The sequence below is a fragment of the Bos grunniens genome, chromosome 12 (assembly GCF_055505025.1).
Source record: "Bos grunniens cultivar Pamir isolate PY7600 chromosome 12, Bosgru_T2T1.0, whole genome shotgun sequence".
Taxonomy (NCBI): domain Eukaryota; kingdom Metazoa; phylum Chordata; class Mammalia; order Artiodactyla; family Bovidae; genus Bos; species Bos grunniens.
In genome coordinates this window covers 23,416,718-23,430,757 of record NC_141176.1, presented here as the reverse complement: position 1 = coordinate 23,430,757, position 14,040 = coordinate 23,416,718, and the positions used below count along the sequence as shown (strand labels likewise).

The 14,040-nt window shown below is 42.2% G+C and overlaps 1 protein-coding gene and 1 long non-coding RNA gene across 3 annotated transcripts in view; one reads left to right on the top strand and one right to left on the bottom strand.

The window, feature by feature from the left end:
- The window catches only part of NHLRC3 (NHL repeat containing 3), a 41,177-nt gene extending 33,604 nt beyond the window's left edge, over nucleotides 1-7,573 (top strand). For both annotated transcript variants that reach the window (XM_086328476.1, XM_086328475.1), the window contains one exon: nucleotides 6,742-7,573. In XM_086328476.1, coding sequence (XP_086184602.1) covers nucleotides 6,742-6,895 — 154 coding nt within the window. In that variant the 3' untranslated portion in view covers nucleotides 6,896-7,573. The remainder of the gene's footprint in view (nucleotides 1-6,741) is intronic.
- On the bottom strand, nucleotides 7,115-13,826 carry LOC147361525 (uncharacterized). Its single transcript, XR_015137583.1, has 2 exons — nucleotides 13,378-13,826; nucleotides 7,115-8,813 (listed from the first exon to the last, which is right to left on the bottom strand). It is a non-coding gene; the product is annotated as an uncharacterized LOC147361525 (long non-coding RNA).
- Nucleotides 13,827-14,040: the final 214 nt, after the last annotated feature.

Sequence of the window (14,040 nt, the reverse complement as noted above, 5' to 3'; positions counted from 1 at the left end):
GAGAACAATAGGTTAATGGTCGTGGTCCATGCTGTCAGTACGTAGCCAGCCTGGTTATAGGATGGTGAATGTTCCTCTTAAAAATAAATGCAAGCAACAGCAACAACAGACTCAAAATAGAAAAGGCGAGTTCCACTAATTTCAGACTCATGCAGTTCAACACTATTACAGTGAAACAAAACCCGTGCCAGGGTGCTGCAGGCTCACAAGTCAGTGCTCTGCCTTTAGGTTCTTACTCCACTGTCTCATGCCACCCCTATGTGTCTCCTGTACTGGATCCTCAGCTCTTACCCTTAGGAGCTCCTTTTTATTTGGGGGATCCCTGGGTTGGGAAGAGCCCCTGGAGGAAGGCATGGCAACCCACTCCAGTATTCTTGCCTGGCGAATCCCATGGACAGAGGAGCCTGGCGGGCTTATGGTCCATTGGGTCGCAAACAGCTGGACACCGCTGAGTGACTAAACAACAAGTATCAGTCCAGGGCAGTTAGTGAGGCACCGGGCATCTCATTACTTGAGTGATAAAATATTTACTTCATCAAACTTCTGATGTCACACATTTTCTCTAAACAAACTCCCTCAGACTCCTTCAGATCAGATCAGATCAGTCGCTCAGTCGTGTCCAACTCTTTGCAACCCCATGAATCACAGCATGCCAGGCCTCCCTGTCCATCACCAACTCCCGGAGTACACTGAGACTCACATCCATCGAGTCAGTGATGCCATCCAGCCATCTCATCCTCTGTCGTCCCCTTCTCCTCTTGCCCCCAATCCCTCCCAGCATCAGAGTCTTTTCCAATGAGTCAGCTCTTCACATGAGGTGGCCAAAGTACTGGAGTTTCAGCTTTAGCATCATTCCTTCCAAAGAAATCCCAGGGCTGATCTCTTTCAGAATGGACTGGTTGGATCTCCTTGTAGTCCAAGGGACTCTCAAGAGTCTTCTCCAACACCACACTTCAAAAGCATCAATTCTTCGGCGCTCAGCCTTCTTCACAGTCCAACTCTCACATCCATACATGACCACAGGAAAAACCATAGCCTTGACTAGACGGACCTTTGTTGGCAAAGTAATGTCTCTGCTTTTGAATATGCTATCTAGGTTGGTCATAACTTTCCTTCCAAGGAGTAAGCGTCTTTTAATTTCATGGCTGCAGTCACCATCTGCAGTGATTTTGGAGCCCCAAAAAATAAAGTCTGACACTGTTTCCACTGTTTCCCCATCTATTTCCCATGAAGTGGTGGGACTGGATGCCATGATCTTCGTTTTCTGAATGTTGAGCTTTAAGCCAACTTTTTCACTCTCCACTTTCACTTTCATCAAGAGGCTTTTGAGTTCCTCTTCACTTTCTGCCATAAGGGTGGTGTCATCTGCATATTTGAAGTTATTGATATTTCTCCCAGCAATCTTGATTCCAGCTTGTGTTTCTTCCAGCCCAGCGTTTCTCATGATGTACTCTGCATAGAAGTTAAACAAGCAGGGTGACAATATACAGCCTTGACGAACTCCTTTTCCTATTTGGAACCAGTCTGTTGTTCCATGTCCAGTTCTAACTGTTGCTTCCTGACCTGCATACAAATTTCTCAAGAGGCAGATCAGGTGGTCTGGTATTCCCATCTCTTTCAGAATTTTCCACAGTTTTAGCAAGAAAGAAAACCACAAAGTTCAATGTGCCACCCCATCAATGGAACATCCAGAATCTGACCCATCGAAATGGTACCTGGATGTTTCTCCCCAGCTCCTCCAGGAGGGAAATGGCCTCTGTTGGAAGGTCTGAAGGAAACTGATGGTTCAGTTGTGCTTGGCTAGGCCTTTGTAGGAGACCAAGCATACTGGCAAGAGAGAGCCAATAGAATCCAAAACTCGTTGGCTTAGATTTGCAGCACGAATCCAGGCGGATGAAGGTCCTCTTTGGCTGTTGTATTCTGCCCCTGCTTCTTTTGGGCAAACCAGCTCACCAGCTTTGCTGTTCTGGCACTGTAGGACTGGCCAAGCAAGGAGGCAAAGCTGGCTGCAGCTGAAGCTTGACTCTCAGCAGACCTCTAACCCCTTTCTTCCTCACTTTGCACTGTGTGATCCTTAAAAACCGATCAATGAAAGAGCCTACATCCAGGGACTTCCCAGTGGTCCAGTGGTCAAGAACCTGCCTTGCAATGCAGCATACGTGGGTTCAATCCCTGCTCAGGGAACTAAGATCCCACAGGCTTCAGAGCAACTAAGCCCTTGCGCCACAACTAGAGTCCGTGCTCCACAGTGGAAGATCTGGGATGCTGCAACTGAGACTCTAAAGAAGGCTGAGCACTGAAGAATTGATGCTGGAGAATTGGTGTTGGAGAAGACTCTCGAGAGTCCCTTGGACTGCAAGGAGATCCAACCAGTTCATCCTAAAGGAGATCAATCCTCAATATTCCTTGGGAGGACTGATGCTGAAGCTGAAACTCCAATACTTTGGCCACTTGATGCAAAGAACTGACTCATTGGAAAAGACCCTGATGATGGGAAAGATTGAAGGCAGGAGGAGAAGGGGACGACAGAGGATGAGATGGTTGGATGGCATCACCGACGTGATGGACATAAGTTTGAGTGAGCTCTGGGGTTTGGTGATGGACAGGGAGGCCTGGCGTGCTGCAGTCCGCCTGGTGTGCTACAGTCCATGGGGTTGCAAAGAGTCCTACACGACTGAACAACTGAACTAAGACTTGACACAGCCAACTAAATAAATTAATTTGAAAAAAAGAGAGAGAGACGATATCCAGTCTACAAGGCTCTCAGTTCAGACATGATCTTCTTCTTGACCTGAAGTCAGGATCCATTATGAATTAAGATTTGGTTTTGAATTTTGTCATATGCAGCATGATTTCCAGCTAAAATCCACTGATGATCACAATATGGTATTCAATGAAAAAGAAGAATGTGCATAAATTGAAAATGCAAACAAAACTTTATTTTGTTGGTCAAAGAAAATAACTGCAAATTTTCTTAAAGAGAGTGGTTAATGACTCTGTTAGTCATAAGCAGGAATTCTAGAGCAAGAAAATTCTGGCTCTGTGTTTCGTTGCCATCTCCTCTTGGATTTCTCTAACTTTCTTTCCAAAGAGGCCTTTTAAATGCATTAAAACTCATATGCCCAAGTAAAATGTAATAGAGACAGGCTGAGCATCCACGCCTATACTTAGACTTCCTGTAATTCTATTCCTCCAAAGAAGGGTACCATTGAGGAGACATCTGATTAGCTATCAGAAGACACAACAGGAACCCCAGGGAAAGTCAGGTTCAAGTTGCCCTGATGTAATTACTGATGCGTTTAATTAAATCATGTACAAAGGCATTAAATATTTCAGCAAAGTCTGTTTTAAGTTGTTTTACTCTTGGAAGACACTAATACAAAATGATTTTCTCAGGTAAATGAGGTTTAGCTGTGTTGGTGGGTTGAGCAGACACACAGCAGCTGCAGGTTTAATTAAACGTTTGCCTAACCGTATAAAAAGACAGTGATATATCTTCATAGCATCTGGCAGCTCCAGCATCCTCCAGCCATTCTTTAATTAGCATGCTGGTGAATTTAATAGAAAATGACTTTAACTCAGGAGCAGATGGCTCTTCTGAGTGACAAGGGGAATGGCAATCTCTGTCATGTTTACTTGGTCTGTGGCTTTCTAGTGGAAGGATCCATTTGGAGCACAGTCCTGATGAAATCAGGGGTCAGGTTTAATATCTTCTGAAAGCAACCACTTTCAAATCTTCTTCAGTTGAAGACGTCCGACTTTCCAGCTTCCAGAGATGGTTTTCCTTTGTCTCTCTGTCTTCATTTTCATATTTTATGACACTACTAGCCTTTCAGTTGTTGAGCTTCATATGAATTTTCAGTTTCTCCAAGGTAGATAAAACAGTCTGTTGGACCCAATACAATCTCTGAAATAATCATTATCAGAGTTTTAAAGCTTAAGAAGCATGAACCACATTCACTCCTAGATGGCAATTGGCTTGAGAGAAGAAGGGAAGAAAGTGTCTTTTCTTTTGCTTATTTCTTTTCTTTCTTTTTTTCTTGCTCTTTCTTCCTTCCTCCCTTTCTTTCTTTTTCCTGCCATGCCATAAGGCATAAGTGAAGTTAGTTACCCGACCAGGGATCGAACCTGCACATCCTCTGCATTGGAAGCGTGAACTCTTAACCACTGGATCCCCAGGGAAGTCCCCATAGATTTTGCTTTTGAAATGAAAGAAAAAGGTAAGAAAATCCTAAGGAATAAGAAAAATGAGAATGTTCATAAGTGTTGGTGTGCTTTGGTTCCTATGGGTCAATTTTTAGGAACTTTTTTTGTATGTAAATGCTCATCGTATGGGTCTCTGGTTACTATGTGCACACTCGTGAGACAGCTGTGCTGCTGCCCCTAGGAAATTTTAAACAACGAGTTTAGTTCACTATGTGGTTAAGATTGACTGGGTCAAAAATGGACAATATATCTATCTGGATTAAGAATATTATTTTTCCATTTATTCTCAGGTTTTCAGGTATGAATTGCAGACAAACTAGTCCTAATCAGTCATATGCAATGTGCATGCCAATTACTGCCAGGTGTAATGTTAAAGTATTGATACTTAAGTTATTATAATAAACCCATAAGCCTGTAACCCATTATTACAAATGAATAGGTGGACTAAAGAGGTTATAAGAGTGGCTGGGCTGGTTTTGGATGTAGGACCATCAGACAGCAGAAACACTCTCTTCCAGGTGCTATACCGCTTGCGTGCATGCTCAGTTGCTAAGTTGTGTCCGACTCTTTGCAACCCCATGGATTGTAGGCCGCCAGGCTCCTCTGTCCATGGGATTTCCCAGGCAAGAATACCGGAGCGGGTTGCCATTTCCTTCTCCAGGGGATCTTCCCAACCCAGGGATTAAACCTGCATCTCCTTCAGTTGCAGGCAGCTTCTTTACCACTGAGCTACCAGGAATGCCTGTTATACTGCTTAGAGACCATCCATTGCTCATGCCTGGAGACACATGTATCACGCCTAACCATGTGCCAAACAGGTGCTGGGGATCAGGAGTCCCTTGCCCTTGCCCTTGCTGAAATCTTCTCTCAAAGGGGTAGAGAGATGTAGAGTCATAAGCATAGTAAAGTGGTGAGAAATACAGTTAAGACACAGGCAACTACTTTGTGAGCCTAGAGGCAGAAACAGAAGATTTTTCCAGGTATCATGTGCAAATTGACTTTAAATTTGGTCTCTCTCTCTTTTTCTTCACCCCAGCTTGATTGAGGTATAATTGACAAATAAAAATTGTGTATATTTATGGTGTAAACGTGATGTTTTGATACAAGTATAATTTGTGAAATGATTACCACAATCAAGTTAATTAACATTTCAATCACCTCACTGAGGGGGCGTGTGGGTGAATGGTAGAATACTTAAGATCTACTCTCTTAGCAAATTACAAGTACACAATACAGTATTATTATTAGTATTCGTGTATCTGGCCGCACCAGGTCTTAGTTGCAGCACGTGGGATCTTTGTTGTCTCATGCGGGATCTTTTGTTGTGGTGCACAGGCTCTCTGGTTGTGGCACATAGGTTTAGTTGCTCCACGGCACATGAGATCTTAGTTCCCTGACCAGGAATTGAACCTGCATCCCGTGCATTGCAAGGTAAATTCTTAACCAGTGGACCTCTGGGTGAGTCCCACAATACAGTGTTATTAACTGGAGTCACCATGGTGTACATTCGATTGACAGAGCTTACTCATCCTCCATGATTAACTCTGTCCCCTTTGCCCATCATCTCCCCGTTTACCCCATCCCCAGTCCCTGGAAACCACCATTCTACTCTCTGAATCTATGAACCCAATTTTTGGAGATTCCATGTACACCACATTATGCAGTATTTGTTGTTCTCTGAGTGATTTATTTCACTTAATGTCCCCCAGCTTCATCCGTGTTGTCACAAATAACAGGATTTCCTTTTTTAAAACAAAATGTTCCACTGTATATATTTATACCACATATTCTTAATCATTCATCCATCAATAGACACTTGGGTTGTTCCTATATCTGAGCTATTGTGAATAATGCTGAACTGGACATAGGAGTGCGGGGATTTCTTCAAGGTTCTGATTTTATTTCTTTTGGATATACCCAGAAATGGGGTTACTGAGCCATGTGGTAGTTTTTTTTTTTGAGGAACTGCTATACCATTTTCCATGTCTGTACTAATTTACATTCCCTTTTCTCCACATCTTCACCAATGCTTGTCTTTTGTCTTTTTGATGATAGCCATCTCACAGGTATAAGATGATGACTCATTGAGGTTTTGATTAGTGATGTTGAACACATTTTCATGCATCTTTTTAAAAAATTCTGGTATTATACTGTTTTGATTACTGTAGCTTTGTAATTTATTTTGAAATCAGGAAGTGTGATGCCTCTAATTGTTCTTCCTGCTCACAATGGTTTTTATTATTCAAGATCCTTTGTGATTTCATATGAATTTGGGGATTTTTAAAAATATTTCTGTGAAAAATTCCATTGGAATTTTTATAGAGATTGCACTGACCTTGTAGCTCACTTTGGGTAGTATGGGCATTTTAACAATATTGATTCTTCCAGCACATGAGTGGAATATCTTTTCATTTATTTGCATCCTTTTCAATTACTTTGATCAGTGTTTTGTCATTCTTATTGTACAGACCTTTCACCTCCTTCATTAAATGTATTCCTAAGCATTTGATTGTTTTTTATGTTCTTGTCTTCCAGTTGGCACATGGCAGAACTACCTGACCTGCTAGATTTTTATCACTTCGCTTCTGGAAATGACTGTACAGCACTCCTAATCGGCCTCACCCGATTTGAGCATCACACGTTTCACCAGCAACAAATTATTACTGATGTATTTTATGCTACTCAGTAGATCCTCTAGTGCACTTTTCACACAAGCACAGGTGAAGCGAGTAACCACTTCTGCAAGTGGCATGTAGAGGCTTGATTAGAGAGTCTCAAAATGCTAATTAATTGTGCTAAAGATTAGGGTTAATTTGTACCCAGTCATCTCTTGGTTTTTGTATTGAAATATTTTAAATTCCCACATGGACAACATTAGAGCAACCAATAGATGTCCACTATATCAAGCTCAGGCTTTCTGACTCCAAGTTTATTGCTATTTTTAATACACTACATAGGAAGAAGGAACCGTGTCAGTCAGTCTCAGAGTTGGCCTATGTTGGGCAGGTGAGGCCCATGGTTCTGATGAACTTCTTGATTCAAAACATCCATGTGTATCACAGACACACTACTCAGCTACAAGAGCCCGGAGGTCTCCTTCAGCATGGAACAGGCAGACGTGTAGCAAAAGATGGAGAGTTTGTGTCAGCATGGGAATGAAAAGGTTAACTTTAAACCAACAGTATCTAGCAGCATTGCACCAAATTGCCCTGTGTTTCCCTCCACCTGGAGTGTCGGCTTTCCTTTCCTCACATTTGGTTCATTGTGTGCTGTTCTTTTGAGCTCTGAGTGGGGTTTTGCCATATTCACCTGTATGACCAAGTCACCAAGGCAATAAACCAAAAATTAATGTTAGTTAAAAACAAAATATTTGTATCATTTTGAAAATTATTTAGTAGATGAATTCTGCTCTAGATAAAAATATCATTCAGTATCATGTAATAAAATAGTTTCTTTCTTGAAATACCTCTGAAGAAATGTCTAAAAATATTTTAGGACAAATGTTCATGGTATTAGAGTCAAAATGAAGCAACTGAACTCTAGACAATAGAAGAGCTAGAAGTGATACTTCTAGTTCAGTTCAGTTCAGTCACTCATTCATGTCCAACTCTTCACGACCCCATGGACTGGAGCATGCCAGCCTTCCCCATCCATCACCAACTCCCAGAGTTTACTCAAACTCATGTCCATCGACTAGGTGATGCCATCCAACCATCTCATCCTCTGTTGTTCCCTTCTCCTGCCTTCAATCTTCCCAGCATCAGGGTCTTTTCCAATGAGTTGGTTCTTCACATCAGGTGGCCAAAGTACTGGAATTTCAGCTTCAGCATCAGTCCTTTTAATGAATATTCAGGACTGATTTCCTTTAGGATGGTCTGGTTGGATCTCCTTGCAGTCCAAGGGACTCTCAAGAGTCTTCTCCAACACCACAGTTCAAAAGCATCAATTCTTCCACACTCAGCTTTCTTTATAGTCCAACTCTCACATCCATACATGACTACAGGAAAAACCAGACAGACCTTTGTCGGCAGAGTAATGTCTCTGCTTTTTAATATGCTGTCTATGTTGGTCATAGCTTTTCTTCCAAGGAGCAAGCGTCTTTTAGTTTCATGGCTGCAGTCACCATCTACAGTGATTTTGGAGCCCCCCAAAATAAAGTTTCTCACTGTTTCTATTGTTTCCCCATCTATTTGCCATGAAGTGATGAGACCGGATGCCATGATCTTAGTTTTCTGAATGTTGAGTTTTAAGCCAACTTTTTCATTCTCCTCTTTCACTTTCATCAAGAGGCTCTTTAGTTCTTCTTCGCTTTCTGTCATAAGGGCAGTGTCATCTGCATATCTGAGGTTATTGGTATTTCTCCCAGAAATCTTGATTCCAGCTGGTGCTTCATCCAGCCTGGCATTTTGCATGATGTACTCTGCTTACTCAAACTCATTGTGTTGGTGATACCATCCAACCATCTCATCCTCTGTCATCCCCTTCTCCTCCTGCCTTCAGTCTCTCCCAGCATCAGGGTCTTTTCCAGTGAGTCAGTTCTTCACATCAGGTGGCCAAAGTATTGGAGTTTCAGCTTCAGCATCAGTCCTTCTAATGAATGAATACTTCTAGTAATGGTGAGGAAAAGTGAAACAATTGAGTTACACTGACTCAGTGATAAGAAAGATAATCAAACTGAAAGCTATTGAAATGTAAGTGGAAAGTTAAATTACCACCATCCATTCTTTCATGCAACTAATGCCTTTTCATGATTACCGTACTTGAAATAAGATGAGTTGGGTTTTAATCTTAGATCTACAATTTTCTGAATCACTGAACTTCTTGAAGACATAATTTTTTCTCCTATAAGATGATTCTAAATACTATCTGCCTGATGCCACTTACAAGAACGTTGTAAATTCACAGGAGAAAATAAACCTCAGTCATCTTACTGTTTGGCTACTCAACATCTAACTGGTATGGGTTTTCAGAATCTAACTCAAAAGTATCAAATAAACATTAATATATATTTATTTCAAGCCCACGTTCTCTATGTAGAGAAAACAATCCAGTTAATTGTAAGCAAATACCATCATTTCAAGTTTCAATCAATACAAAATCCCTTCTCCCTTCATTTATTCCTCATGATAGCATGAAAATGCTAAGAGCCTTTTTATTTCATTTAAGTATTTTATTTTGGTTTATCTATAGTGTCTTTGAATATACTTTGAGTGTGCATGTGTGTTTGTGTGTCTTATCACTGGTTAAGTGATCACTGGTATTGTCATTTAACTGTTTGAATGTAGTGTAGGACCTCCTTTATTTCCCTTTATGTCCCTTTGTGTGTGTGCATGCATATACTCAGTCTCTCAGTCGTGTCTGACTCTTTGTGACCCCATGCACTGTAGCCCACCAGGCTCCCCTCCCTGTCCATGGGATTTCCCAGGCGAGAATGCCATTTCCTTTTCCAATGGATCTTCCTGACCCAGTGATCGAACCCATGTCTTCTTAATTGGCAGGTGAGTTTTTTACCACTGCATCACCTGGGAAGCCCCATATCCCTTTGTTTTTGCTTAGTTGCTAAGTCATGTCCTATTCTTTGCAACCCCATGAACTGCAGCACACCAGGTTTCCCTGTCCTTCACTATCTCCTGGAGTTGCTCAGACTTGTGTCCATTGAGTCAGTGATGCCATCCAACCATCTCAGACTGTGTTTCCCCCTTCTCTTCCTGCCCTCAGTCTTTCCCAGCATCACATCTTTTCCAGTGAATTGATTCTTTGTATCAGGTGGCCTAAGTATTGGAGCTTCAGCTTCAGCATCAGTCCTTCCAATGAATAGTTAGGGTTGATTTCCTTTAGGATTGACTGATGTGATCTCCTTGCTGTCCAAGGGACTCTCAAGAGTCCTCTCCAGCACCACAGTTTGTTGCTCTCCCGCATTTATAATACAGTTGCTTAAACATTTCCTCTACATAAATTTATAACTACATGAGATAGTGTAGTAATAAATAAATTTTGGCAGTGGCAGATAAGATAGTTATACTGTGTTCTGTAGAGCTGTGTCCTCAAGCAAACCCTAAGAAATCCTACATAGTCTATGGATAAGCCATCCCTGCTGAAGAAATTGGCAGGATGGAGCAAAACTGCTTGGTGTTGAAGTTCATGGAGATGTCCGCAGTGAGGCTCAGTCAGGGTTGACCTAACCATGAACAGTTTGTCTTCCTGTGATTTGAGTAGCACAGGAAGTTTCATCTGCTTGCAAATATTCACCCAAGCAAGTGCCTGAAATTCTTTCACTAGAGATTAGTGTATCCAGGGTTAAGTATGAGGCAATAATGTGTGGTTTAGTATCTGGCAGGTGGACTTCCCAGGTAGCTCAGTGATAAAGAATCCACTTGCCAGTGCAGGAAATGCAGATTTGATCCCTGGGTGGGGAAGATTCCCTGGAGAAGGAAATAGCAACCCACTCCAGTATTCTTGCCTAGAGAATCCCATGGACAGAGGAGCCTGGAAGACTACAGTCCATGGGGTCAAAAAAGAGTCGGACATGACTTAGCAACCAAACAACATCTGACAGGCGTTCACTGCATCCACCGCCATTGTTCTACCATAAGCGTGCTCCTCGTACATGGTGAATCTTAACTGAGAGTATTTGAAGATGTATAGGAGCACTTTTTGGTTATCACAGTGCCAGAAGATAGGGCTAGGAAAGGCAGAATTGACTCAGGCAGGGTGACTATATTTCCTGCAGAGGTGAGGCTGTCTTATATAAGGACAAATTGTTCTGCTCCAATCACCAGGCTTTTCTTTCATCATGTATTATATGTAGGGGGAAAAAAAATCAGATTTTTTCCTCTCCCCTTAATGTGCCTTTATTGATCTGACTTATATTCTTTTTAATCTAAGAAAACTACATATCATGCAAAACCTGTGTGCCTGAGGAGATGGGGAAACCCCAAAACAGACCTGGTCTAATTTATAAGCACAACCATGATCAGGGCAGGCAGGGGTGTAGGAGGGAACGGAATTAAATCAGTAAGTCTCTTGGAAATCAGCCTGCTCTGTTTTGCACTCCCAGCCCCTCACACATGTTTGTGTGCAGATCTAACTTCAGAATATCAGAGAACATATAAGAAATGGAGAAGCCGGGCGATCCTTAAGACAGGACAGCGCAACCCTCGGAGATTTTTAGGTTGAAGCTGACTTAGACATGGGAAGGAGAAAGGCAGCCGGCAGCCCACTCAATGACACGGGCACTTCAGGATGTAGGAACAGGTGGAGTTTATCCTGCAGTCATCCCTCAAGTCGTTCCAGCCGCCACAATAGCCTGCATTGAGCCCATTGTGGACACTGGCTAGCATTGATCTCGTTCTGTCCAGTGGGCCGTGATGAAGCCCACGTGCCTCCCAGACAAAGCCTGACTTCCTGTGGGTGACATTTTCGGAGGAGTGCAGAGAAGGCTCCCTTTGTTCTCCTCCAGGTTTTTTTTTTATTAGCACCTGCCAGCGTCTATGGTTCTCCCCGCACCTGCTGAGTTAGCAATCTTGCAGCGTAGTTTTGTCCGCCCGGAGAAGATTGCCCTGACAGCGGAGTTCTCAAGTACTGCAGCCTGCCCCAGGGGCTCTAGCGGTGATAGATTTAGAGAACTGACTTGCCTACTCTCTTCTTAAAGACCACTTGGGGATCATGCAAACATAAACACGTGGACTTTTTTTAGTGTGTGGAAAAATAAAATCCTCAAATGATTTGGTGTGTCTGATATCTGGGTTTAGCAGCCTCTGTACAAAGAACGTGCTAAAATTAGCCTTGAGCAAATGCCAGTGTGTGTTATCAGGAATTTGAAGATATTTAAAATAGGACCAGGAGTCAAGATGGAGGGAATCAATAAGTGTTTTCCAAACAGTTAAAAGTGAAGTCCTATTTCAATGGGATGTTGTCTGAACTTAGATCCAGAATGGGCTATCAGTAGAATAGGGTGATAATTGCTTAATAATTCCTGGAAAACAAGCTTACCCTCTGATTGTAATTGCCAAAATGTGAGGGCTGAACTTTGTACTGATAATACCCTGGAAACAAACTATAAACTAAGCCTCATTTAAAAGGTAAAAGAATTCTGACTGCGGAGATAAGAAACAAAATTTTCCTGTGATCCCGGTCTATCAGTTTCTTCCCTTTCCTGTACGAGCCCCATCTTTGCCTCCATCTCTGTCTCACTGTCTCACCCATACATATAGGGGTCATCCTGATACAAGGAAAAGGTGGAACACTGACTTCTCCAGGGACTGTTCCAAGTGAAGACCCTGGGACAAGGGAGAAAAGAGATTGCAAGGCACATATTTAAACTGGATGGGGTCGCGCTTCTGAGCGCAAGGTCTCCTAGAGATGAGCTCTTTACAACAGAAAGTTGGGGGCCCCTGCATGACAGAAACTCACTTCTGGCCACTGTTCTAATCCTGTGGTCACACACTGCAGGCCAGCCAAAGGGCAAGCTCATTGTTCAGAAGCCAAGTTATCATGATGTTTATTTTTATAGCCAAAGAAGACACATTCATCCATCCTTCTCGCCTTTCTTTTTTTTTGAATAAACATTTAAAATGCCAAGTGTTGTACTAGATTCTGGAAATGGAAGACTGATAAAGACACATTTCCAGCAAACAGATACTTTGTCTGTCAGAAACCATGAACATGTAAAGAAGTAACTGTATTATGGAGAGATTTAAGCTAATAGACAGCCAGGGGGTCTTTTTTCTGCATAATCAGGGGTATCAGGAAAAGATCACCTGAAGAAGACTTAAAAGGCAACCAACATTTCAGGTTAAATCATGGAAAAAAGCTTGAACTAAGACTTTATCCTGAAAAATGATCCACAAAAAATGGAAAATACATTTGTATCTCCAAGAACCAAAATTTAGTAAGAACTGCTTCTGTATACTAGTCCACATAATGAACAGTGATAATACAAGGGTTCATGGAGAGAGGGGTGGGAAAATTCTCCTCTGAATTATATGATGAGCCTACCTGTCCTTTACTTTGTGTTTGACCATCTCCACTCAGACAGTTGGTGGGTCAGCTTGCAAAAACACTCGAGGGCTTACCCATTTTTTCAAGAACTTTCTTAATCTTCTGGGATAGAAAGGATTCTCTTTTGGAACCTCAGCGATCTGTCTATATAGGAAATAAACTTCAACATACCTGGATGCCCAGCCAGTGCATAAGCAAGCTTTTAATTAATTCTTGATTTTTCAGCCAAGGACTTCACTGCCTCTTCTGTCTCAGCTTATGTATGCAAGTCCTGAGAATTTCTGAGGTCCCATGAGGGACCCATCAGATTCTTCTAGACCTTGAACTTTCCAGTCTCCAAGTCATGGTCACTTCTTTCTTGTCTTTCTTTCTTCCAAAGATGCACTGGCATTTTTCATCACTGACAGCTCTAATTATTTTACATTCTTTCCTTCACCCTTATTTAAATGAACTCCTGTGAAGGCTTCCAGAACATGACGTGAGGCGCGTCTACCATGTTGAATCAATAGCCTGTGCAGATTTAGATGTTGACAGGATCCCCCTTGTATCCAGGAAAGTGGAAATAGGCAGAGCCAAGGCAGGAAAAGTGGCTGGGAGGCTGTCCCTCTCTAACTCACAGTGAGCTGCTAGAGAGCAGTCTGCATTTACTGCCTCTACATTTTTCCCTGTGGACGTTCTTTAATCCACTTGGTCTGGCTTCTGTCACCATCACTCCAAGTGAATCTGCTTTTGCCAAGTGTACCAAGAATTGGTTACCAAATTTAGTAGACACCCAGTAGTCTTTCTCTCAGTTGATTCATTGCAAGCTTTTCTTTAAAGTCTCTCCTCTTCTGA